The sequence below is a fragment of the Pleurodeles waltl genome, chromosome 3_2 (genome assembly GCF_031143425.1).
Source record: "Pleurodeles waltl isolate 20211129_DDA chromosome 3_2, aPleWal1.hap1.20221129, whole genome shotgun sequence".
Taxonomy (NCBI): Eukaryota; Metazoa; Chordata; class Amphibia; order Caudata; family Salamandridae; genus Pleurodeles; species Pleurodeles waltl.
The window spans coordinates 183,153,762-183,177,929 of record NC_090441.1 but is presented as its reverse complement, the minus strand read 5'-3'; the positions used below and the strand labels follow the sequence as shown (position 1 = coordinate 183,177,929).

The 24,168-nt window shown below is 46.6% G+C and overlaps 1 protein-coding gene across 2 annotated transcripts in view; it reads right to left on the bottom strand.

Moving 5' to 3' along the window:
* Positions 1 to 24,168, bottom strand: part of LOC138286661 (astacin-like metalloendopeptidase) — a 518,669-nt gene that overhangs the window by 20,089 nt on the left and 474,412 nt on the right. For both annotated transcript variants that reach the window (XM_069227126.1, XM_069227127.1), the window contains one exon: positions 5,832 to 6,054. In XM_069227126.1, coding sequence (XP_069083227.1) covers positions 5,832 to 6,054 — 223 coding nt within the window. The remainder of the gene's footprint in view (positions 1 to 5,831; positions 6,055 to 24,168) is intronic.

Sequence of the window (24,168 nt, the reverse complement as noted above, 5' to 3'; positions counted from 1 at the left end):
CTGTCTGTGGCACAGGTGGCTATAAGTTGTAGGGAGGAGGCTGAGACTGCTGTCCCCCACCAGCAATTCGTCGCCAGTATTATAAATGTTCCTTAACTCCGATGATGTTCTTTAAGAAATAATTTATTGGCAAGATGAATTAACAACAGCCTCCAGCCACAACCGGTAGCGAGCATTTCTCCTCACAGCTGTCAACTGTCACAGGAACAGTTATAGAATGCTGGTAGGAACCAACTGGGAAGACAAGGGGAAACTGGGGAGGAATGGAATGTTACACTTGGATCCCTATGGGCAGGTGGGTACACAATGAAAGTAAGGGGAAAATAGAGAATGTACATTTTATACAAAACATTACTTATGATAAATTACAACACTTACTATTAAATCAGAGGGATTAAGGGTGGAATTAGGAAGAGTTTAGGAAGGGAAATATATCCACCTACAAAAGAGTTAGCTCACTGCTATTCACAAATGCATTTATAAAGATACTACAGTCGCAAAGGGATCCAAATACTAGTAAATTACTAATGCTCAGTGCTACAGTAAGTCTAGCACCACACATGGCCAACTACAGGTACAACAACTACCTACCCTAGAATGTAATGAAAGTAGTGATGAAAAATAAAACCATGTAGAAAATAATGTTAAATTGAATTAAATCAGTTAGAATAGTAAAAAATATAAATATAATGTCATATTTAAAAATATATATATAAAAAAGTACATGTATATTATTTAATTAAAATATATTTAATTAACATAATTTGAATTTCTTTACATCACTTTCAATAATTATCAACACTTTTTTTTCTTTAGGTCGGTATTAATTGTTTTAATTAAAACTTCAAATTACATAAGCTTTTTTATTTCATTTAGACATTTTTTTAAAACCTTTTTGGAATTTGTAAATTAATGTAACATTGCTTTTTGTTTAAATACAATTAATATATGTTTTTACTTTAGATGGGAATATATTTTTTACTAAAAAACAAGTAAATATTTTTATTTCAGTTAATACATTTAAATGAATTAGAGTTAATCCAAAGTTATGTTAATAGTGCTGTAACATTTTTTTATTTTGTTGTATATTTAAAATAAATATATAACCTTAACTTACAATAATGTTTAACATAAAAATAGCTTTACTCATTTTTTAAATAAACCTTTTTAGTTTTCCCTGTACCTTTACATATAAGATCGCACAGTTGGTTTACCAAGTTTTTCTTTTGTAGGTTGGTCGGAGTCATTGGTAGGCACACTGTACCAGATGGAGAAGTTCGGGTGGCTCCCGGTTCTGGTGGGAGCAGCGGGGAAAGATCTCTGGAGCTGGTGCAGAGCCACTGCAGGGGACCACTTGGAAAAGGACTGCACAGGTAAGTTCAGAGGTGGTTCCTTGGGGTCCCCTTGGAGTGTCGAGGTTGCAAGGAGTGAGGGGCTCTTAGGGCACAGCAGGTTCTTCGTTACAGAGCGACCGGGTGCAGAGTGAATCGGTGAGTCAGGAGCTGTGCGCAAAGATGCCCTTTGGAGCTGGAGGTAAGTTGGTCAACGGGTTGTTTGAAGGACAACGGGGGCATCTGATGAGAGGTCTGGAGTATTCCTGAAGCTCCTTGACTGGGGATTCCTCCTGGTCCTTTTTCACCCCCAGGCAGGCTGGTTTTCCTGGTGTCGAATGTCAGTTGATCAATACCCAGGGTATTGGCATGGTTTGACCACTAGAGAGTGCAGTACCACCAAACTTGGCACACTTGCAGGGTTTGTCCGTGCGGTTATTGGTGAGTTGTCAGGTCCAGCTGCAACTTCCGGTTCGGGAGTTAGCGGATGGTGAATGAAGTGACCCTCACTGGTTTGCTGGTTTCTTCTTGTTGCATAGTGGTACCTCCACTCTGGAGGGACTTCTTGTGCGATTTTGGAAGCCTGGAGGTCCTCTGGGGTTCTTTAGAGTTTTTTCAGTTGTCCAGAAGCTCGTCAGTGGTGATTGTTGGCCCTGGGTGCAGCAGGCAGGGTTTGGCACCTTTTCTTTCTTGCAGCAGGTCCACAGTTCCCATGCCTTGGATCTTACTGCTGCTGGTCTTCTTTTGTCTGTCGCATCTAATTGCCTGGTCTTGGGGTGCCCACTAAATGCTGAATTTAGTGGGCGTTTCAGGGGGAACCTGATAGTCTCCAATGGGACACCTACCTTTGGGTGGCTACAACCACTATAGTGACCACTTCCTGTGGAAAGGGTCACTTCCCTATCCCTTATTGGCTATTTTTCTTGCACCCAAGATGGAGGAAAATGAAATGGAGTGCCCAGCTCTCAAGCAACATCTAAGGAGTGGTACATGCCAGATGGGGCCACTCCTCAAACTCTTTGTGTAATTTCCCACCTTCACGCCCACCAAAAGTTGGGGTTTGCAAATAGGGTGACCATCTGCTGCTAGCAGTAGGCCTGGGGGTGGAGATTCAAAGGCGGTTAACCCTTTGCAACTCGCCGCCAAGACTGCACATTCCTGAGAGAGGGGGTGATAGCACCTCCACCCAGGAAGGGCATTGTTCTACAAACCAGAGTCAGGTCTCTCCCTCAAGGTTTGTAGATTGGGTCTCTGGAGGTGGCAGGCTGGATAGGAACAGTCAGCAGCCATGCCAGGGTAGTTGGCTTTTGCAGGGGGCACCTCTAAGGTGACCCCTGGGTACATTTAGGGATAAATCCACCATTGGTACCAGTTTGGAGTCATCATTCGGAGTTGTTTGATACCAAAAAAAACAGGGTTCAGAGTGGCCATCATGTAGCTGGGAAACTCATGTTGAACAGTGTCCAGCACATGTATTAAAATGGCTGCTCTATTCACGCACTATGTCCCAGGTTTGGCACAGACACAGTGGAGGCATACTGCGTATACAGCTATGCCCTCAAATATGATATGTTGCACCCTGCATTAGGGCTGGAAGACCTGCCAGATGGGAGTCTTATCCATAGTAAACGCACTGTATGGTGGACAGGGCACACAGGCAATGTGCCATGTCGAGGTTGCATTTTAGGATTGCACTAGGACACTCAGCCTTAAATGGAAGTGCTGGTGCATCTGGATGTGTGGCGCAGGACGGTGGCACTATCAGTGCTTCTGCCTTCACCAGCCTACCCTTAATGCACCATGCCCTGGGTATCTAAGTACCTTTTATTAGGGACTCATAGTGGTAGCTAAAGGTGTATCCAATTGCCTTTGTAATCTTTAGGGAAAGAACACTGGCTCTGGGAGCCTGATTAGCAGGATCCCAGTGAGCTCCAGTCCAAGTTGCATCCAGAAGCCAGGCAAAAAGTGGAAGGGGGTGGTACTGCACTAAGAGCCAGTTTCCCACAGGGGATTTGCAGGATTCCTCATTATTGTGAAAATGATTCATCACCTTTATTCTACCTCCGGCAATTCTCTTTAAATCTTTCAGGTTCACAGCTATATCACATGCTGGCTAATTTTTCGCTTAGACAAACATTCACCAGGTTCTGCTGACAATTTTCCTAGTGGTTTCCTAGCTTTAGCAGCATGAATGTCCTGTAATTTCTTACAGTAAATGCCAATAAAACAAAACTGTTGGTAGTAGGAAAAACACTGAAAGAAGGTCTGTCTATGGTCCTCTCTGTCTGGGCCGCGAACCTCTTGGGCTCAGTATGCAGGAATACCTTTCTGGCTTCTCAGATATCAGATGGTAGCGTCCCATGATATCTCATTTTGCAAAGTCGAGAAAAGGTGGTATGGCCTTCTCACTTTTAGCTTCTCGTATATATACAGTGCTCTTCCAGTTGAGCTCAGACAAACAGAGAGTTTAACATCTTTATCAAACAAGCACAAGACTCACCTGTATTGATAGCCCATTCTGTTTTGCTAGCTTAGTCTCACCAGCAGTTCCTCCTATCTGTATCTGCTAAAGAGCCAAGATGCCCCTAGGCACTTTATAAATAGTTGTTTTATTCATTCGTACATATGGATGCAAATCAAACGATAGAGGCAAACAACCATCTTTCCCATACTGTAATATGGTACTATAAACTGGCAGCCAGAGGGCTTGTGCTCTAGCTGGCTGGGCCTACTTGTGTAGTGGGCAAATTAAAGATTTAAGTTTGTTGTCCTTGAATCCAAACAATATGTCTGCAGAGCTGGACTATTGAAATTGTCTACTCAATTAATTTTTGGTATTCTCTCACACTGACTTTGCCAATTTCTATTAAGGTTTGACTCTACTGCTTTTTCAGTTTCCAACTTAATCATTCCAGGTCTATTTTGAATAATTTATTGGCGTCGCTTTAGTCTGATTTTGATTTCTTGAGCTGCAGTGTGGGCACAGTATCAAGTGGTATGGCTTTTTTGTGGCAGACAAAGTTGAGGAGGATATTTGGGTTATCTTAAGCTCGGACTGGTGAATTGGCAGAGGTAGTTGACACTGCATAAAATTCAGTTGGCAAAGTTGTTTTGCACTTCATTATCTTGTTTTTTCATTTCTATTTAATGGTTGAAGTAACCCATGAGTATGATTTCACTTGCTAGAACTTGGTTACACAGTGCTAGGCCCAAATAACTTTGATGAAGGGGCTGACGGTAACTTTGTTTACCGTATTTGACTGTGATGATTAATGAAGATGTAAGGCATTGTTTAAATGAATTGTTGCTAGAGATCTTAGAGTAATAATGTTTTGTAATGAAGGGTTGCTACTTATCCTTTTGCCTCTCGACCTGTTGTACATATGAATTTTAGAAGTTGGTACTAGGGTGTCTAGTAGGGTGGCTTCGTATTCGGACAATCAGGCTTCTTTCAGCCCTAGAAGCAGACATACCTTCTCCATCGTCAGATCATAGATTTCTGCACCTGTTAGACTGCTGAGTGGATGCTTAATGAACTAACGTTACATAAAGTAGGCAAAGCAGGCTGTGTTAAGGTATGAGACTCACCAACTGAGCGAGAAGTTGCTCGAAGAAGAGAGACTTCCACCTAGCGTGTTTTTGCTTCAGGACATGAACTATGCACAAAATTTGCATGCCTGTACTTGTTACTCTCTAATGTCTTTCTAGCTGCAGAAAATATCTACATTTCACCCAAATCTACCAATACCCAGTGCTTAATTTGTGCTTGTTGTTTCCGGTGCTGAACACCGGCACTTACTGTTGAGGGCCGGCGCTTAGTCTTCTGCCTCAAGCATTTCCTGCGAGCAAAAGACACGTTTGGGAAAGACGGAGGAAGAGAAAAATGAAAAAGCGTCACAATGAGAGAAAGCAGAAAGCTGCAGGTGTGAGTTGAAGGCAAGGAGTGGCTTTAAATGGACTGAAGAGGTCAGAGACGGCATCGAGATTACTCTGCCTCAGTATTCCATGTTCGCAGATTTAATTGCAGCAACCGCGTGTTTCAGAGGAGGGCTTTGAGCACCGGCACCTTTTTATTTACAAATTAAGCACTGCCAATACCCCACAGGTGACTGTGTCAAGGAATCAAATGACACATTCTGCACCGACTACAGAAATGTAGTTGTTGCATTAGTTACCAAAACAATTTATTTTGAAATCATTTAATGAGCATGAGTGCAGATCATCTTTTCCTCTTTGTCTTGCAGGCAACAAACACATCTAGGATATTTCAAGCGCATGGGATTGCTTAGAGAGCAGAAAAAATAGAAGGTGATGGTGAGCAAGTTCTATACCATAGATTGCTCCCTAGGAAAGGGTCAACGAGATTTTTAAGAACTCTGAGATGGATTTACTCACCAATATGTCATGTCTGGGCATTCAATTCAATACAGCACAAGCATCACGTGACCATATGTAAGCGGTTTTGCCAAGCTTTTGTCAAGTAGATTGTGCAATACTTACCAAAGGAGTATTTGGCTTCAAAGCCAGGAAATGAAGTGTTCTCGTCGCTGTGGAACTGGAGGATCACTGCATTCTCTCTGGAGGTAAGTGGTGGGATCTGATTGTTCCCACAGAATTTTCCAAACACGGAAGAGGTCAATGATCCCCCGTTGTATATCATAAGGTAGTCATAGGCACAGATCGGATTGTTCTCAACATGGAAATATCTTATGGTGACAATGATCTGTAAGCAGAAAAGAAATACTGATTTTATTCTTGCCAATCAATAGGTATCATTTTTGTTGGTATTTTAATTCATGCCACTGTACCGAAAGGATTCCAGTGTCCTTTATTGGACGTAAAAAGGGTATTTTTAGAATAACATTTCGAGGCAGAAGCTTAGGAGCACCAGCATCATGCATGCAGGGGCAGCTATTCATTTCTTCCACAGTAGTGAGCACTATTTTTTTTATCAAACTGAGAGTGTGGATGGAGCCGGAGAACGATGTAGGAGTCTGCATATTTTAAAAAATCTTCAGTTTCTGGCTTCTTCCTGATACTTGACCCCAATGCTACTGTAAATTACTTTGATGTGCATTCTGGATAGACAAATAACAGACTTGCTAAGAGAAGTATCGCAACCCTCATTTAACATTGAATCTGCATGGTGCTGATGGAGAGAGTGAAATATAATCCTTCACTGGGACCAGATATACGAATGAAGTTTTGGTCGGGATCATGTGTTATAGCCAAAAGTAGTCCCATTTACCACTTCCAGCACTTCGCAAAAGAACTCCTGCAGGCATAAATGGATTACTTCTGTAGATTGCTCCACTACGAGTGTAGAGAAATCTGAGGATGCAGGAAATGGGCATTAACACAGTGTGGTTTGCCTTGTATGTTTGTTATTGCACACACACATCTTCATTTTTGGGCATTTACAAACTTCATTCCAACGCCTTCCCACACTAGAAATGGTCAGAAATTTACTCCAATCAAGGGCTGGAGCAAATTTACATCCAGGATAGGAAGGAGAAGGGATCACTTACAGATTTGGAGGGTGTAGGGTAAGGCCTCCCCCAAGGGGATAAACATTTCCACTCAAGGAAAGAAAAAAAAGGTTTCATTCTCCATGCTTAAATCTAACATAGCTGTCTTTTACTTTTTGCTTTCTGTGGACCGCCACTGAATCAATAATGGAATCCGAGGCCCCCTACCAAATAATTATTGGAATCTAGTGTGCCCCAGTGAGCTATTACTGGAAGCCGGGGACCCTGGCCTATGAAATTTCGACCACTTGAACTGCAAAATAACACACAAAAATACAGAAGCAAGTGTACATTAAAAAATACACAAATTATGAAATACTTTATTTAGCTCACAAACAAATACAGAAAGATAATAATTACAATTTTAGTGAGCAAGTTAGGAGCTTTTCTAAATGTGGGTTTTAAGGTTAAAGCTGAATCTTGGTCAGAATTGTTACATCCAGCTAGCTACAATGTTGAATGAATTCAGAATTAAGGTAACGCTTAGCACTATTAATTCTTTTACAAAGAAAGAGTGTCGAGAAAATTTTAAATCGAGATTTAAGGACTCTATAAAATGCATATACATGTTTTCAACAAAAGTTGGATGCAGAGATCTTCAGCATGCAAAAAAAAATTCTGATTGATTGCTATGTTTGAAGTTGAATTTCAAAAGAGGGAATGGAAAAAAAACGAAATTATAGGAGGGAAAAACAGGAAACACTTTTCAAATTAATAACTTCGAGTGGAAGTGAAACAATTTATACAAAAACAAAAATTCCTCTGCCAAAAAGTTTAAAAACTCCCAGCAGTTTCCCTAGATCTTTTTAATACCAGTGAGAAAAAATGCCTGAGCCTGAAGAACAACTGCCAATATAAGGCTTGATGGGATATGGAGACGGCTGGCTCCTTAAAAACAGTTTGAGCTTTACCATACATGCTGCCCATTTGTATACTTATCTATTGTGCAGCCTGGATGTTTGGGCTGTCACCTAACACAATACACTGACATGTGTGCCACTTATTCCTCAGACTGACAATTCAGATTCTGTTACGAGGTACTCTTTCCAAAATCCCAAAACCTTTGATCGCTTATGAGGGCAACATGAGCGTGGTATATCAGCTTTTCTAGAAATATGTAGTGACATTTGGAAGAATCTGCCCTGACCAGGTTTCACAATCATTAAAGAGTCATATAAACCCTATGGAGGAACTCCAGGTAGATCAATCTAAATTGTACCTCAAGGGCAGCTAATCTAGGTGCCATCTTGGATTCCTGAAATACATCTTTTGAGATGTTCCCTACATTTTCTGTCCAAGTGAATGTTAACTTCTGGAAGGGGTCTGGTGTGTGTATCACTAGGGACTTATTTAGTTTGGATACTTTTCTTCTACCCAAATCCCCCATTAGTAGTTTGGCCTCTATGCAGTTATGGTCGTGGCAGGTTCATGATCTGCTTTATAAATGATGCAAGGGCCATCCACTGCTTGCGGTACCTTAAGGAATGGTTTTGTGTAGATCACACATACCCTGCAGATCTCAGAAGGAGCACACATAGGTTCCTGACAAAAAATCCCCAAGTTTAGATATACCAATGGTATCCTATGAGTAGAATCCCTGTAGTACTTGGGGTATGCAGGTGTACACACAAATACCTTGCCCTGTTTCCTGCCACAACCATATCACCCTAGTTGAGGGGAGGAGTCCAGGGAATACCTTACACCCATTGTCGTGAGGCCTTCTTGGGTCAACCTTGGCTCACCATTTTAGTTTTACATTTTACATGTTTTAGGCTGACGCCGTTTTTAGCAAAGTTATTTTACATGTTTTATGCTTGCACTATATTATTCTGAGAATACACTGTACATGCTGCTTATTTTCAGTACGCCTTTCTCGCCATGTAATCTGCACACTCTGTTCAAGGCTAGGAACATAGAGGAAGATATCCTAGCACTTGCATTGTCCATTTGGAGAAAGTTTCTAAATCCTAGACATATCGCCTCTAACACAGTGTGGTTTGATTATATAAACGATACACTTTACTGCCTTACATGGGTCAGAGGAGCACTCTGGCCGTGATTGTCCTGAAACAGTGTGTTCGATATGCATCTCTGCTAACGTTGACCTTTCATCTTGCAGAGAAGGATCACCAACTCTACTCTAGACTGACTTCCTTGCCCAGCTATCCAGGTATGGGAAGGATCAGGCTATCCTTTGAACTCTGGCAGAGGGTACACTCACTATACTCTCAGAGTGTAGGCAGTGATAGGTAGGAATATATAGAAATAAGATTGCCATGGTTGGATAATTTATACTGTTAACAATGCTGGCAATGCCGGTTCCAACGCTTTGTTTCATCTGCCTGATAATCGCAGCTCATTCTCTCTATGCAAGAATACGATTATTTTAATAAATGTTTGAAAACCTTTATTTTATCTTTCTTGTGTTTACCCTGGCCATGCATAAGTAAACAATGAAAGGGTAAGATCTGTTTCCACAATTTCCTTGGGATTCAGAGTGGTTATGTTCGAGGCTGCCAAAATCATCTGTTACCCTGTGAAGGTTAGGGGTTCAGGTGAGGCACTGTGATCTAGCTAGGAATTGAGACAACATTTCTTGATGGTATAGACCAACTCAGTCCCTACCTCCTGAAGATCTGTCATCCTAATACGCAGTCCTACTTCTTGTGGGAACTGTATAACATGGCACCACCAACGTTCTAGGTCAGGTACTTACTTAACAGGTCTGATGAGTAGTTCTAATGTGTGCTCAAGGTTCTCTATTCACCTTTAAAACTGAGACGTCCATGGTGTTAGGGATTAATCCTCCTCAGTATTATAGGAAGTACCTATTTTTGCCTGTAGGTTGTTCAAGTTTGAACATTTAAAAGGATATCCCACTTGTAGGAGGCTGGCCTGGCTTATAGTGGGTACCAAGGGTACTTACACTCTGCGCCAGGTCCAGTTATCCCTTATTAGTGTAGAAGAGGTGTTTCTAGCAGCTTAGGCTCATAGAAGGTAGCTGTGGAAGAGCAGCCAAGGCTGAACTAGGAGACATGTAAAGCTCCTACTATACCACTGGTGTCATATGCACAATATCATAAGAAAACACAATACACAGATATACTAAAAATAAAGGTACTTTATTTTTATGACAATATGCCAAAAGTATCTCAGTGAGTACCCTCAGTATGAGGATGAGTTATATACACAAGATATATGTACACAAACCAAAATTATGCAGTAAATAGCAAAAGGAAGTAATGAAGCAATGTAGGGTTACAGTAGATTGCAATAGGAGCATATAGGTATAGGGGCAAAACAAACCATATACTCCAAAAGTGGAATGCGAACCACGAATGGACCACAGACCTATGTGAGCTTGTAGAGGGTCGCTGGGACTGTAAGAAAACAGTGAGGGTTAGAAAAATAGCCCACCCCAAGACCCTGAAAAGTAGGTGTAAAGTGCACCTACAACCCCCAGAAAGCACAGAAGTCGTGATAGGGGGATTCTGAAAGGAAAACAACACCAGAAATGCAACAACAGTGGATTTCCGGACCTGAGTACCTATAAGACAAGGGGATCAAGTCCAAGAGTCGCGACAGTGTCGAGAGTGGGCAGGAGCCCAGGAAATGCCAGCTGAGGATGCAAAGAAGCTGCCACCTGGTGGAGGAAGCTGGTGTTACTCCAAGAACGAAACGGACTAGGAACTTCCCCTTTGGAGGATGGATGTCCCACATCGTGAAGAAGCTTGCAGAGGTGTTCCCATACAGAAACACCACAAACAAGCCTTGCTAGCTGCAAGGGTCGCGGTCAGGGTTTTTGGATGCTGCTGTGGCCCAGGATGGACCAGGATGTCGCCACTTGGCAGAGGAGACAGAGGGGGCACCCAGCATGTCAGGGAGCCCTCACAGAAGCAGGCAGCACCCGCAGAAGTACCTGAACAGGCACTTAGAAGAGCAGTGAACCAGAGTCCACCCGAAGTTGCAAAAGGGAGTCCCACGACATCTGATGCCAACTCAGCGAGCTGGGCACTGCATGACGGAGTGCCGGGGACCCAGGCTAGGCTGCGCACACAGGAAATCTTGGAAGAATGCACAGAAGCCGGAGCAGCTGCAAAACACAGGAAACACAGCTTTGCAGTCTAGCGTGGGAAGGCAAGGACTTACCTCCACCAAACTTGGACTGAAGAGTTACTGGACTGTGGGAGTCACTTGGACAGAGTTGCTGTGTGCCAGGGACCACGCTCGTCAGGATGAGAGGGGACCCAGAGGACCAGTGAAGCAGTCTTTTGGTGCCTGCGGTTGCAGGGGGAAGATTCCGTCGACCCACGGGAGATTTCTTCAGAGCTCCTGGTGCAGAGAGGAGGCAGGCTACCCCCAGAGCATGCACCACCTGGAAACAGTTGAGAAAGCCGGCAGGATGAAGCGATACAAGGTTGCTAGTAGTCGTCTGGCTACTTTATTGCAGTTTTGCAGGCGTCCTGAGCAGTCAGCGGTCGATCCTGTGGCAGAAGGTGAAGAGGGAGATGCAGAGGAACTCTGATGAGCTCTTGCATTCGTTATCTGAAGAATTCCCCAAAGCAGAGACCCTAAATAGCCAGAAAAGGAGGTTTGGCTACCTAGGAAGGAGGATAGGCTAGTAAGAAAGGTAAGAGCCTATCAGAAGGAGTCTCTGACGTCACCTGCTGGCACTGGCCACTCAGAGCAGTCCAGTGTGCCAGCAACACCTATGAATCCAAGATGGCAGAGGTCTGGGGCACACTGGAGGAGCTCTGGGCACCTCCCCTGGGAGGTGCAGGTCAGGGGAATGGTCACTCCCCTTCCCTTTGTCCAGTTTCGCGCCAGAGCAGGGCTGGGGGATCCCTGAACCGGTGTAGACTGGCTTATGCAAAGATGGGCAGCATCTGTGCCCATCAAAGCATTTCCAGAGGCTGGGGGAGGCTGCTCCTCCCCAGCCATCACACCTATGTCCAAAGGGAGAGGGTGTTACACCCTCTCTCTGAGGAAGTCCTTTGTTCTGCCTTCCTGGGCCAGGGCTGCCTAGACCCCAGGGGGGCAGAAACCTGTCTGAGGGGTTGGCAGCAGCAGCAGCTGCAGAGAAACCCCAGGAAAGGTAGTTTGGCAGTACCCGGGTTCTGTGCTAGCGACCCGGGGGATCATGGAATTGTCCCCCCAATGCCAGAATGGCACTGGGGGGATAATTCCATGATCTTAGACATGTTACATGGCCATGTTCGGAGTTACCATTGTGATGCTACACATAGGTGGTGCCCTATGTGCAGGGCACACGTGTAATGGTGTCCCCGCACTCACAAAGTCCGGGGAATTTGCCCTGAACAATGTGGGGGCACCTCTGCTAGTGCCAGGGTGCCCACACACTAAGTAACTTGGCACCCAACCTTCACCAGATGAAGGTTAGACGTATAGGTGACTTATAAGTTACTTATGTGCAGTGAAAAATGGCTGTGAAATAATGTGGGCATTATTTCACTCAGGCTGCAATGGCAGGCCTGTGTAAGAATTGTCAGAGCTCCCTATGGGTGGCAAAAGAAATGCTGCAGCCCATAGGGATCTCCTGGAACCCCAATACCCTGGGTACCTCAGTACCATATACTAGGGAATTATATGGGTGTATCAGTATGCCAATGTGAATTGGTAAATTTAGTCACTAGCCTGTTAGTGACAAATTTGAAAAGCAGAGAGAGCATAACCACTGAGGTTCTGGTTAGCAGAGCCTCAGTGAGACAGTTGGGCATCACACAGGGAACACGTACAGGGCACAAACTTATGAGCACTGGGGTCCTGGCTAGCAGGGTCCCAGTGACACATAACAAACATACTGACAACATAGGGTTTTCACTATGAGCACTGGGTCCTGGCTAGCAGGATCCCAGTGAGACAGTGAAAACACCCTGACATATACTCACAAACAGGCCAAAAGTGGGGGTAACAAGGCTAGAAAGAGGCTACTTTCTCACACCACTACAGTATTTTCCTCTCTGAATTCCGTTCATTAAAATGACACAAATTATTAATAGGCCTGCTAACTGCAGACATGCTGTTACAGCACATTTAATATTACATAGGCTACCCATTGGGGGTGGAGATGTTACCTTTGTGGTTGAGGCTCACAAAGCTTATAAAACTGAAGTATTTTATTCATGGGTCACTTTTCCCTTAGTCAATACTAATACACAAACATTTAATACATACACTGGAGCTGCCATACCAGGCCAATACAGAGCTTATAATGGTATAGAAATAGCATTAATATATCGGGAACATCAAAACTGGTTTCAAGGCGCCCTTCCACATGTATTACAAAACATTAGACTGGGTCCCCTCAGCAATGACGGAGCAACAGGGCCAGTCGTAGCAGGCTACACACCATATCCCAACTTAGCACCACTGAATGCGGGTGACTTGCATACTCTATACACAGGTCTAGTTAGACCATATACATGTTTTACACAGTTTGTTATGCGTATAATAACAACTGTCCCAGTAAGGGCTGTTTAAGCTGTCTAGCCACATTTAGTTGTGCCTGTGATTATTCCAGTAACTAGTAATGAAACTATGGGTAAATACCCAACAGAGAGGAGGAGAGTTCATTCTGGATCGCACAAAACACAAACGAAACAGTGTTTGCCCACAAGGGACCCCAGGATAAACACAGAATTCTCACCATGTACTTACCTCTTGGAATGATTATTGATTACTGCGCCACTTTGGGTACATTCTTTGCTTCAATATATACCATAACACACGGTACACCATCACTTGCTGTTTTGCCTGAAGTGCTGAAGCAGATTCAAAATGAATACGGGGTTGCCCATGCACTGGATTTGGAGATGAAATTAATTAGCAATTTTGTTTCCATCTCCTCAATCATAATTATGAGTAATAAAAGAGAAGTAGCTGTGCTGGCAATATGCCACGGCCTTTCACGGTTGGAGACCAGCAACGCGAACAACCACAAATTATTGAGGCTATCTATACATCTATAGGATACTTTGGGAGCCAGGCCAAATAAGCCACATCTTAAAGGTGGTTCTGAAAAGGACAACACCAAAGAAGCACCTGAGTTTTCGAAAAAAGGCTGGGACAAACAGAAACATAAACAAAAAGTAAATCACAGGGTGGGTCTCCGCACCCGGAGTCCTCTGATAAATGGTATAATCAACGTTACCCTGATACAATTAGACAGTCTGATAGGTATCAGTGCACTACTACAAGTCCTTCTTGTTCCTTTCACGACTCACTGGATAAACGATCAGAGAGACGGCAGCAATAAGAGCGCAGACAAGAAGAATATGTGAAACCGAAAAAGGACTCACAATGCTCGTCTCACATCATCATAAAAAAGGAAGAGAAACTTCCACAACAAAAAACTCAATCCAAAAAGAAGAAAGTGGCAGGCATGCCACACATATTGAGAACGCACCTTCAGAACAAGATGAAAGCAGTGGAACTGCTACACAGCGCTGCACAGGTCACATTAGTTCTCCATAAGCTTCTAGAGTTTCTGGAAGCAAAAGCAACCAATGACTTTATTGAAGTAGAAACCCCAGATCAGCAAGTGAGCCCTGATGAATAGACTGTATAAATGAAGTATATAAATTGAGGGTGACATAACCCGAAATATTAAAGCAATTTCTGGAAAACAAATCAACACTTAGCTATGGGCGAGGTTGATTGGCCGCCAGAGTTTGTTAGAACAGCCCCTCATAGAGAAGTTGTAATACTATTGTCTCTAACAAGTGTATGCTGCAGAATGGGCTCTTGCACAAGCCCTATCATTGTACCACAGTCATGTAGGCTAGGATAAGGATTCGCCTTTTCAAATTATACCAATAAGGTCTAGCCCACAAGTACAACCACAATATCCCCCAAAAAATGAAGCCAAATCTCCTTTGAGGGAAATTCTCTCACAACCAGAGTACCAGGGAGTAATTGAACCCTGCATATTTCCTATGAAGAAACATTTATTCCCTGTAGCTTAACCAATTAATTCCTACTACATAGTCTTAGATTACAGACATTTAAACAGTCATACATGCACATTTTTTTGTCAAAACTCACACAGTACTGCTTTAATGAACAATATTGTCCATAAAAAATCTAAAACAACTTTGGATATTTCCAATGTTTTATTCTGTTAAAATATAGCACCTGAAAGCAGCTTTCTCTACACAAGGCTCAAATCAATGATTTTGTTGACTCCCTCAAGGGTATAAGGATAGTCCTGGATGGTTTGCTGCCTGAATACCGTCAATTCTACATGATACTAACCCAGACGCATTTTACTATGTTGATGTAATATATCTCATGTCTTGGGATTTGCTGAGCATGTCTACAAATATAATTAAAACAACAAAAATTGCTTTTCTCAGTGTCCTATTTTTAGGATACAAATGATCAAATAAAGGCAAAAGCCTTGCACTACATTTCTTAGAGAAGTATACCCTATTACAACCTCCAAGCACTTTTGAAAAATTACAATCATTGTTAGGTTTTCTCAAGTTTGGTAGGACATACATACCAGATTAAAAACAACAAGTGATGGACGGAATGCTGAACATTGTCAAACACTCACCCCCAGTCATAGATCTGGGTTTAATCCATCGTTCTTTTGCTCACCATGCCACCCCAGTTTGGACCCAGCCATATGCAAATCAGTCTTGACCCTGTTCCTCATGGGAACAGTCCAGACCGAACTGCCAAGCCAGGTCCTCACTGGACCGGAAACAAGCATCCTGGGACCGGTTTCGGGGTTTCACCCCTCATCAGCCAGGCTAGCTTGAATCCAGTGGCATGGGAAGCACAGGACCCACGTCTGAGCATACCCTTCCCACTGAGGGCGACAAAGCAAAAACAACAAGTGATGGACGAAATGCTGAACATTGTCAAACACTCACCCCCAGTCATAGATCTGGGTTTCATCCATCGTTCTTTTGCTCACCATGCCACCCCAGTTTGGACCCAACCATATGCAAATCAGTCTTGACCCTGTTCCTCATGGGAATAGTCCAGACCGAACTGCCAAGCCAGGTCCTCACTGGACCGGAAACAAGCATCCTGGGACTGGTTTCGGGGTTTCACCCCTCATCAGCCAGGCTAGCTTGAATCCAGTGGCATGGGAAGCACGGGACCCACGTCTGGGCATACCCTTCCCACTGAGGGTGACAAAGCAAAAACAACAAGTGATGGACGGAATGCTGAACATTGTCAAACACTCACCCCCAGTCATAGATCTGGGTTTAATCCATCGTTCTTTTGCTCACCATGCCACCCCAGTTTGGACCCAGCCATATGCAAATCAGTCTTAACCCTGTTCCTCATGGGAACAGTCCAGACCGAACTGCCAAGCCAGGTCCTCAATGGACCGGAAACAAGCATCCTGGGACCGGTTTCGGGGTTTCACCCCTCATTAGCCAGGCTAGATTGAATCCCGTGGCATGGGAAGCACGGGACCCACGTCTGGGCATACCCTTCCCACTGAGGGCGACAAAGCAAAAACAACAAGTGATGGACGGAATGCTGAACATTGTCAAACACTCACCTCCAGTCATAGATCTGGGTTTAATCCATCGTTCTTTTGCTCTCCATGCCACCCCAGTTTGGACCCAGCCATATGCAAATCAGTCTTGACCCTGTTCCTCATGGGAACAGTCCAGACCGAACTGCCAAGCCAGGTCCTCACTGGACCGGAAACAAGCATCCTGGGACCGGTTTCGGGGTTTCACCCCTCATCAGCCAGGCTAGCTTGAATCCAGTGGCATGGGAAGCACAGGACCCACGCTGGGCATACCCTTCCCAATGAGGGCGACAAAGCAAAAACAACAAGTGATGGACGGAATGCTGAACATTGTCAAACACTCACCTCCAGTCATAGATCTGGGTTTAATCCATTGTTCTTTTGCTCACCATGCCACCCCAGTTTGGACCCAGACATATCCAAATCAGTCTTGACCCTGTTCCTCATGGGAACAGTCCCAACCGAACTGCCAAGCCAGGTCCTCACTGGACCGGAAACAAGCATCCTGGGACCGGTTTCGAGGTTTCACCCCTCATCAGCCAGGCTAGCTTGAATCCAGTGGCATGGGAAGCACAGGACCCACACTGGGCATACCCTTCCCAATGAGAGCGACAAAGCAAAAACAACAAGTGATGGACGGAATGCTGAACATTGTCAAACACTCACCTCCAGTCATAGATCTGGGTTTAATCCATTGTTCTTTTGCTCACCATGCCACCCCAGTTTGGACCCAGACATATCCAAATCAGTCTTGACCCTGTTCCTCATGGGAACAGTCCCAACCGAACTGCCAAGCCAGGTCCTCACTGGACCGGAAACAAGCATCCTGGGACCGGTTTCGAGGTTTCACCCCTCATCAGCCAGGCTAGCTTGAATCCAGTGGCATGGGAAGCACGGGACCCACGTCTGGGCATACCCTTCCTACTGAGGGCGTCAAAGCAAAAACAACAAGTGATGGACGGAATGCTGAACATTGTCAAACACTCACCCCCAGTCATAGATCTGGGTTTAATCCATCATTCTTTTGCTCACCATGCCACCCCAGTTTGGACCCAGCCATATGCAAATCAGTCTTGACCCTGTTCCTCATGGGAACAGTCCAGACCGAACTGCCAAGCCAGGTTTCCGGTCCAGTGAGGACCTGGCTTGGCAGTTCGGTCTGGACTGTTCCCATGAGGAACAGGGTCAAGACTGATTTGCATATGGCTGGGTCCAAACTGGAATGGCATGGGCAGCAAAAAAACGATGGATTTAGGCCCAGATCACTGTACTGGGGGTGAGTGTTTGACAATGTTCAGCATTCCGTCCATCACTTGTTGTTTTTGCTTTGTCGCCCTCAGTGGGAAGGGTATGCCCAGACGTGGGTCCCGTGCTTCCCATGCCACTGGATTCAAGCTAGCCTGGCTGATGAGGGGTGAAACCCCGAAACCTGTCCCAGGATGCTGGTTTCCGGTCCAGTGAGGACCTGGCTTGGCAGTTCGGTCTGGACTGTTCCCATGAGGAATAGGGTCAAGACTGATTTGCATATGGCTGGGTCCAAACTGGAATGGCATGGGCAGCAAAAAAACGATGGATTTAGGCCCAGATCACTGTACTGGGGGTGAGTGTTTGACAATGTTCAGCATTCCGTCCATCACTTGTTGTTTTTGCTTTGTCACCCTCAGTGGGAAGGGTATGCCCAGACGTGGGTCCCGTGCTTCCCATGCCACTGGATTGAAGCTAGCCTGGCTGATGAGGGGTGAAACCCCGAAACCAGTCCCAGGATGCTTGTTTCCAGTCCAGGGAAGACCTGGCCTAGCAGTTCGGGCTGGACTGTTCCCATGGGGAACAGGGTCAAGACAGATTTGCATATGGCTGGGTCCAAACTGGAATAGCATGGGCAGCAAAAAAACGATGGATTAAGGACCAGATCAATGTACTGGGGGTGAATGTTTGACAATGTTCAGAATTCCGTCCATCACTTGTTGTTTTTGCTTTGTCGCCCTAAGTGGGAAGGGTATGCCCAGACGTGGGTCCCGTGCTTCCCATGCCACTGGATTCAAGCTAGCCCGGCTGATGAGGGGTGAAACCCCGAAACCGGTCCCAGGATGCTTGTTTCCAGTCCAGGGAAGACCTGGCCTAGCAGTTTGGGCTGGACTGTTCCCATGGGGAACAGGGTCAAGACAGATTTGCATATGGCTGGGTCCAAACTGGAATAGCATGGGCAGCAAAAAAACGATGGATTAAGGCCCAGATCAATGTACTGGGGGTGAATGTTTGACAATGTTCAGAATTCCGTCCATCACTTGTTGTTTTTGCTTTGTCGCCCTAAGTGGGAAGGGTATGCCCAGACGTGGGTCCCGTCCTTCCCATGCCACTGGATTCAAGCTAGCCCGGCTGATGAGGGGTGAAACCCCGAAACCGGTCCCAGGATGCTTGTTTCCAGTCCAGGGAAGACCTGGCCTAGCAGTTCGGGCTGGACTGTTCCCATGGGAAACAGGGTCAAGACTGATTTGCATATGGCTGGGTCCAAACTGGAATGGCATGGGCAGCAAAAAAACGATGGATTTAGGCCCAGATCACTGTACTGGGGGTGAATGTTTGACAATGTTCAGCATTCCGTCCATCACTTGTTGTTTTTGCTTTGCCGCCCTAAGTGGGAAGGGTATGCCCAGACGTGGGTCCCGTGCTTCCCATGCCACTGGATTCAAGCTAGCCTGGCTGATGAGGGGTGAAACCCCGAAACCGGTCCCAGGATGCTTGTGTCCAGTCCAGGGAAGACCTGGCCTAGCAGTTCGGGCTGGACTGTTCCCATGGGGAACAGGGTCAAGACTGATTTGCATATGGCTGGGTCCAAACTGGAATGGCATGGGCAGCAAAAAAACGATGGATTTAGGCCCAGATCACTGTACTGCGGGTGAATGTTTGACAATGTTCAGCATTCCGTCCATCACTTGTTGTTTTTGCTTTGTCACCCTAAGTGGGAAGGGTATGCCCAGACGTGGGTCCCGTGCTTCCCATGCCACTGGATTCAAGCTAGCCTGGCTGATGAGGGGTGAAACCCCGAAACCGGTCCCAGGATTCTTGTTTCCAGTCCAGGGAAGACCTGGCCTAGCAGTTCGGGCTGGACTGTTCCCATGGGGAACAGGGTCAAGACTGATTTGCATATGGCTGGGTCCAAACTGGAATGGCATGGGCAGCAAAAAAACGATGGATTTAGGCCCAGATCACTGTACTGGGGGTGAATGTTTGACAATGTTCAGCATTCCGTCCATCACTTGTTGTTTTTGCTTTGTCGCCCTAAGTGGGAAGAGTATGCCCAGACGTGGGTCCCGTGCTTCCCATGCCACTGGATTCAAGCTAGCCTGGCTGATGAGGGGTGAAACCCCGAAACCGGTCCCAGGATGCTTGTTTCCAGTCCAGGGAAGACCTCGCCTAGCAGTTCGGGCTGGACTGTTCCCATGGGGAACAGGGTCAAGACTGATTTGCATATGGTTGGGTCCAAACTGGAATGGCATGGGCAGCAAAAAACGATGGATTTAGGCCCAGATCACTGTACTGGGGGTGAATGTTTGACAATGTTCAGCATTCCGTCCATCACTTGTTGTTTTTGCTTTGTTGCCCTAAGTGGGAAGGGTATGCCCAGACGTGGGTCCCGTGCTTCCCATGCCACTGGATTCATGCTAGCCTGGCTGATGAGGGGTGAAACCCCGAAACCGGTCCCAGGATGCTTGTTTCCAGTCCAGGGAAGACCTGGCCTAGCAGTTCGGGCTGGACTGTTCCCATGGGGAACAGGGTCAAGACTGATTTGCATATGGCTGGGTCCAAACTGGAATGGCATGGGCAGCAAAAAACGATGGATTTAGGCCCAGATCACTGTACTGGGGGTGAATGTTTGACAATGTTCAGCATTCCGTCCATCACTTGTTGTTTTTGCTTTGTTGCCCTAAGTGGGAAGGGTATGCCCAGACGTGGGTCCCGTGCTTCCCATGCCACTGGATTCAAGCTAGCCTGGCTGATGAGGGGTGAAACCCCGAAACCGGTCCCAGGATGCTTGTTTCCAGTCCAGGGAAGACCTGGCCTAGCAGTTCGGGCTGGACTGTTCCCATGGGGAACAGGATCAAGACTGATTTGCATCTGGCTGGGTCCAAACTGGAATGGCATGGGCAGCAAAAAACGATGGATTTAGGCCCAGATCACTGTACTGGGGGTGAATGTTTGACAATGTTCAGCATTCTGTCCATCACTTGTTTTTACATACCAGATTATGCACAAAGCCTCCAACCATTGTACGATTTAATTCACGCTGATTTCTTTAGTACACTCTGGACATCAGAATATACACAAATTCGTAGGTCACTAGAGATTGACATGCTTGCATCTAGACATTTACACACGTATCAATAAAACAAACTTGGTGATCCCTGTAATTGCGAGTTCTATAAGTTACACATGTCACATTCAATGCAGGTGACACAATCACAATTATATTCTAATGCTAAAATGAGTTTTACATCCACTGAAAAAGTACTGAATGCAGTTCAGATGGCTTTGGCTCAGTTAAAGCTCATAATTGTAGTTACTCCCATTCCAGCCTTAGAGTCTGTCACAAAGGCCAAAATTCTTAAGGCAAAAGCCTTACATTCTATGTGGATCCAATAGGCTAGTTCCCTGGCAGCAACTGATGTAGACAATGGCCGTCATTATGACTCTGGCGGTCCGAAGACTGTCAGGGCCATGGTGGCGGTCACACCGCCGATGGACCGGTGGTGAAGACCGCCACATTATGAATGTGGCGGGTTGGCCTCTGCCAACGCACCACATCCCCGACTGTACCACCAAGGTGATTGGACAGCCTGGCCGGAGATTAGCATCTCCGACCCGGCTGTCCAATGAAGACCGCCGGCGGTATCTAGAGTCAGCTTTCCACCAGGGTTTCTGCGGTGGTAACACCGCCATGAAAATCCTGGCAGAAAGGCAACAGGTGACAGGTAATTTCTTTCCTGTCACCAGCAGAAGACTCCTCCCACCCCCTCCATACCAGAACCCCCCACCCCCCTTCCAGTACAGAACCCCTACCCCCTCCCTTCCAGTACAGTACCCCAACCCCCACCCCCTACCCCGCATAGACGCACACACACACACACCCACAAGCACCCCGCATACATACACTCATTCACCAACACTTACATACACGCATTCACTCACATGCATCCATACACGCATTCACACAAACATTCCAACACGCACTCACTTCAACAATCATACATGCATTCAAACACCCATACACACACGCATACACAATTACATTCACACACGCAGACAACACCCACTCCCACATGCACACACAACACCCCCCCACCATCCCACCCCTGTCGGACGATCAACTTACCTTGTCCAGCGAGGAGGCTGTCCGTCAGGGAACGGGATCAGGCGCTTCCACCGCCGGCAGTGCCCTGCCATCAGGACACTGCCAGGCTGCATTACAGGTCGTAATGCGGCTGGTGGAGTCCTTTTGGCGGGGCCGGTGGTGGAACAGCCCCTACGCCTCCGACCGTCAGCACGAATACTGTAGGATTACAGCCCAAATTGCCCAAAAAGCACTCGTAATATGGTGGTCGGGCTTCTGGCGCCCGTGGCTTTGACGTTCTTGTGAAAAGACCGCCAAAGTCATATAGGGGACTATGGCCCTCATTACAACATTGGCGGTAAAAGCCGCTTACCGCCGTGCAGAAGACCGCCAACACACCGCCGCAGCTGCAGAATTCCGCCACAGCCATTATGACCCACAGCTCGGAATCCGCCAAAATTCAGACACCCACACAAGTCCGCCACACCAAAGGTCAGTGATAAACTGGCCATAACAAAACCTCCACCGTCACGCCAACAGAAATACGCCCAAACTATCACGACACACGAATCCACGCGGCGGTCTTTCAACCGCAGTATACCATTGACGGTACACACCACTGCGCTCAAAATACACACACTCTTACAAAACACTGCCACATTTGACAATTCGAAAAACACACACCTGATACACATACACACACCACTCCCACACACCCATTACAATATAAAACACACACACACATCACCCACAAACCCATACGACCACAATTACCGAGAGAAGGCCAGAGAGAGACATCACAAACAACTACCAAGCATCCACAGGCACACAATACCATCACCCACAGAACTTCCACGCACCTCACACAACACACCACTAAATATTACCCCACTTATCAATACACACAACACCCCACACATCACCCACACCACCCCATAGCACAGCAAAGACACCCCAGGTTCTCTGAGGAGGAGCTCAGGGTCATGGTGGAGGAAATCGTCCAGGTAGAGCCACAGCTATTCGGATCACAGGTGCAGCACACCTCCATAGCTAGGAAGATGGAGCTATGATGCAGAAGAGTGGACAGGGTCAACGCAGTGGGACAGCACCCAAGAAATAGGGATGACATCAGGAAGAGGTGGAACGACCTACGGGGGAAGATGCTTTCCGTGGTCTCAAGACACCACCTTGCGGTTCAGCGGACTGGCGGCGGACCCCCACCTCCTCCCCCACAACAAACAACATGGGAGGAGCAGGTCTTGGCGATTCTGCATCCTGAGGGCCTCGCAGGAGTAGATGGAGGACTGGACTCTGGTAAGTCAAAGCTTTACTATTACATCCCCCACCCTACCTGCATGCCATCACATACCCCCACCCTCACCCTCACCCCCATCACTCCTACCCCTCACCAATGTCCCACTATCACAACCCACCCATCCCAACACCAAGCCCTGCATGCAAAGACAAAGCATGGACACCCATCACCAAAGCATGGCCACTGCACATACCCATACACACCCCTAAACCACCATCACACAAGGTAACACACAGAAATGCAAGCACTGGGGTACCCAGTCACCCACCAATTGCACACCATGGCACACACAGATGTAATAAACATCCTTTTATACCCCTGCAGGTACCCTACCCAACGTCACCGGCCAGGAGGCTCCACACATGTCCACAACACCAACAGAAGAGGCCCACAGTGATGACAGCATCTCTGTCCAACTGGATCTAGATGACCAGCCCGGCCCATCGGGGACCTCGGGACAGTCGGTTCCCCTGACACAGTCACAGGCCACTACAGAGCTTGCCCCCTCTGGAAACACCAGCACAGCACCCACCCGGAGGGCCCATACCTCTGTCCCCAGGACACGTCAAGCAGCAGTGTGTCCACCACTACAGGGAACCCAGGCTAACCCACCACCCCAACAACAGGGACCTGGGGGCAGTGGTAGTGGGCACGCGGTCCAGGGGACAGAGGCCCAGGAACACAGGTGAACTGGGAGTGCTGCTGTGCGACAGTGGGAGGACAGGCCAAGGGAACCCACTCTCCACGAGGCCCTCTCCTCCATCATGGGAGCCTACCACCACTCCCAGGAGACGATGGCAACGGTACTGGCCAAGTTTCAGGAGACCCAGTGCCTGCAGGAGGAACAGTATTTGGGCTTCAGGGAGGAACTCAGAACCATCAATTCCACCCTGGGTCCACCCTGGGCACCATCGCAGGGGTGCTGAAGGAAGTACCCAACACCAGGAGGGACACTGTGGCACAACAAGGGGCCCCTGACACTAGCCTGGACGATGAACTGCCCACCACCTCCGCCGGCGCTAGTGGACAGGAGGCACCGCCACAGGACCACCACACCAGCACCCCACCCGCTGGAGATGGAGAACCACCCCCCAAACTGTCCCTGAGATCCAGGACAAAGACAGAGAATGATGCCAAGACCCCCG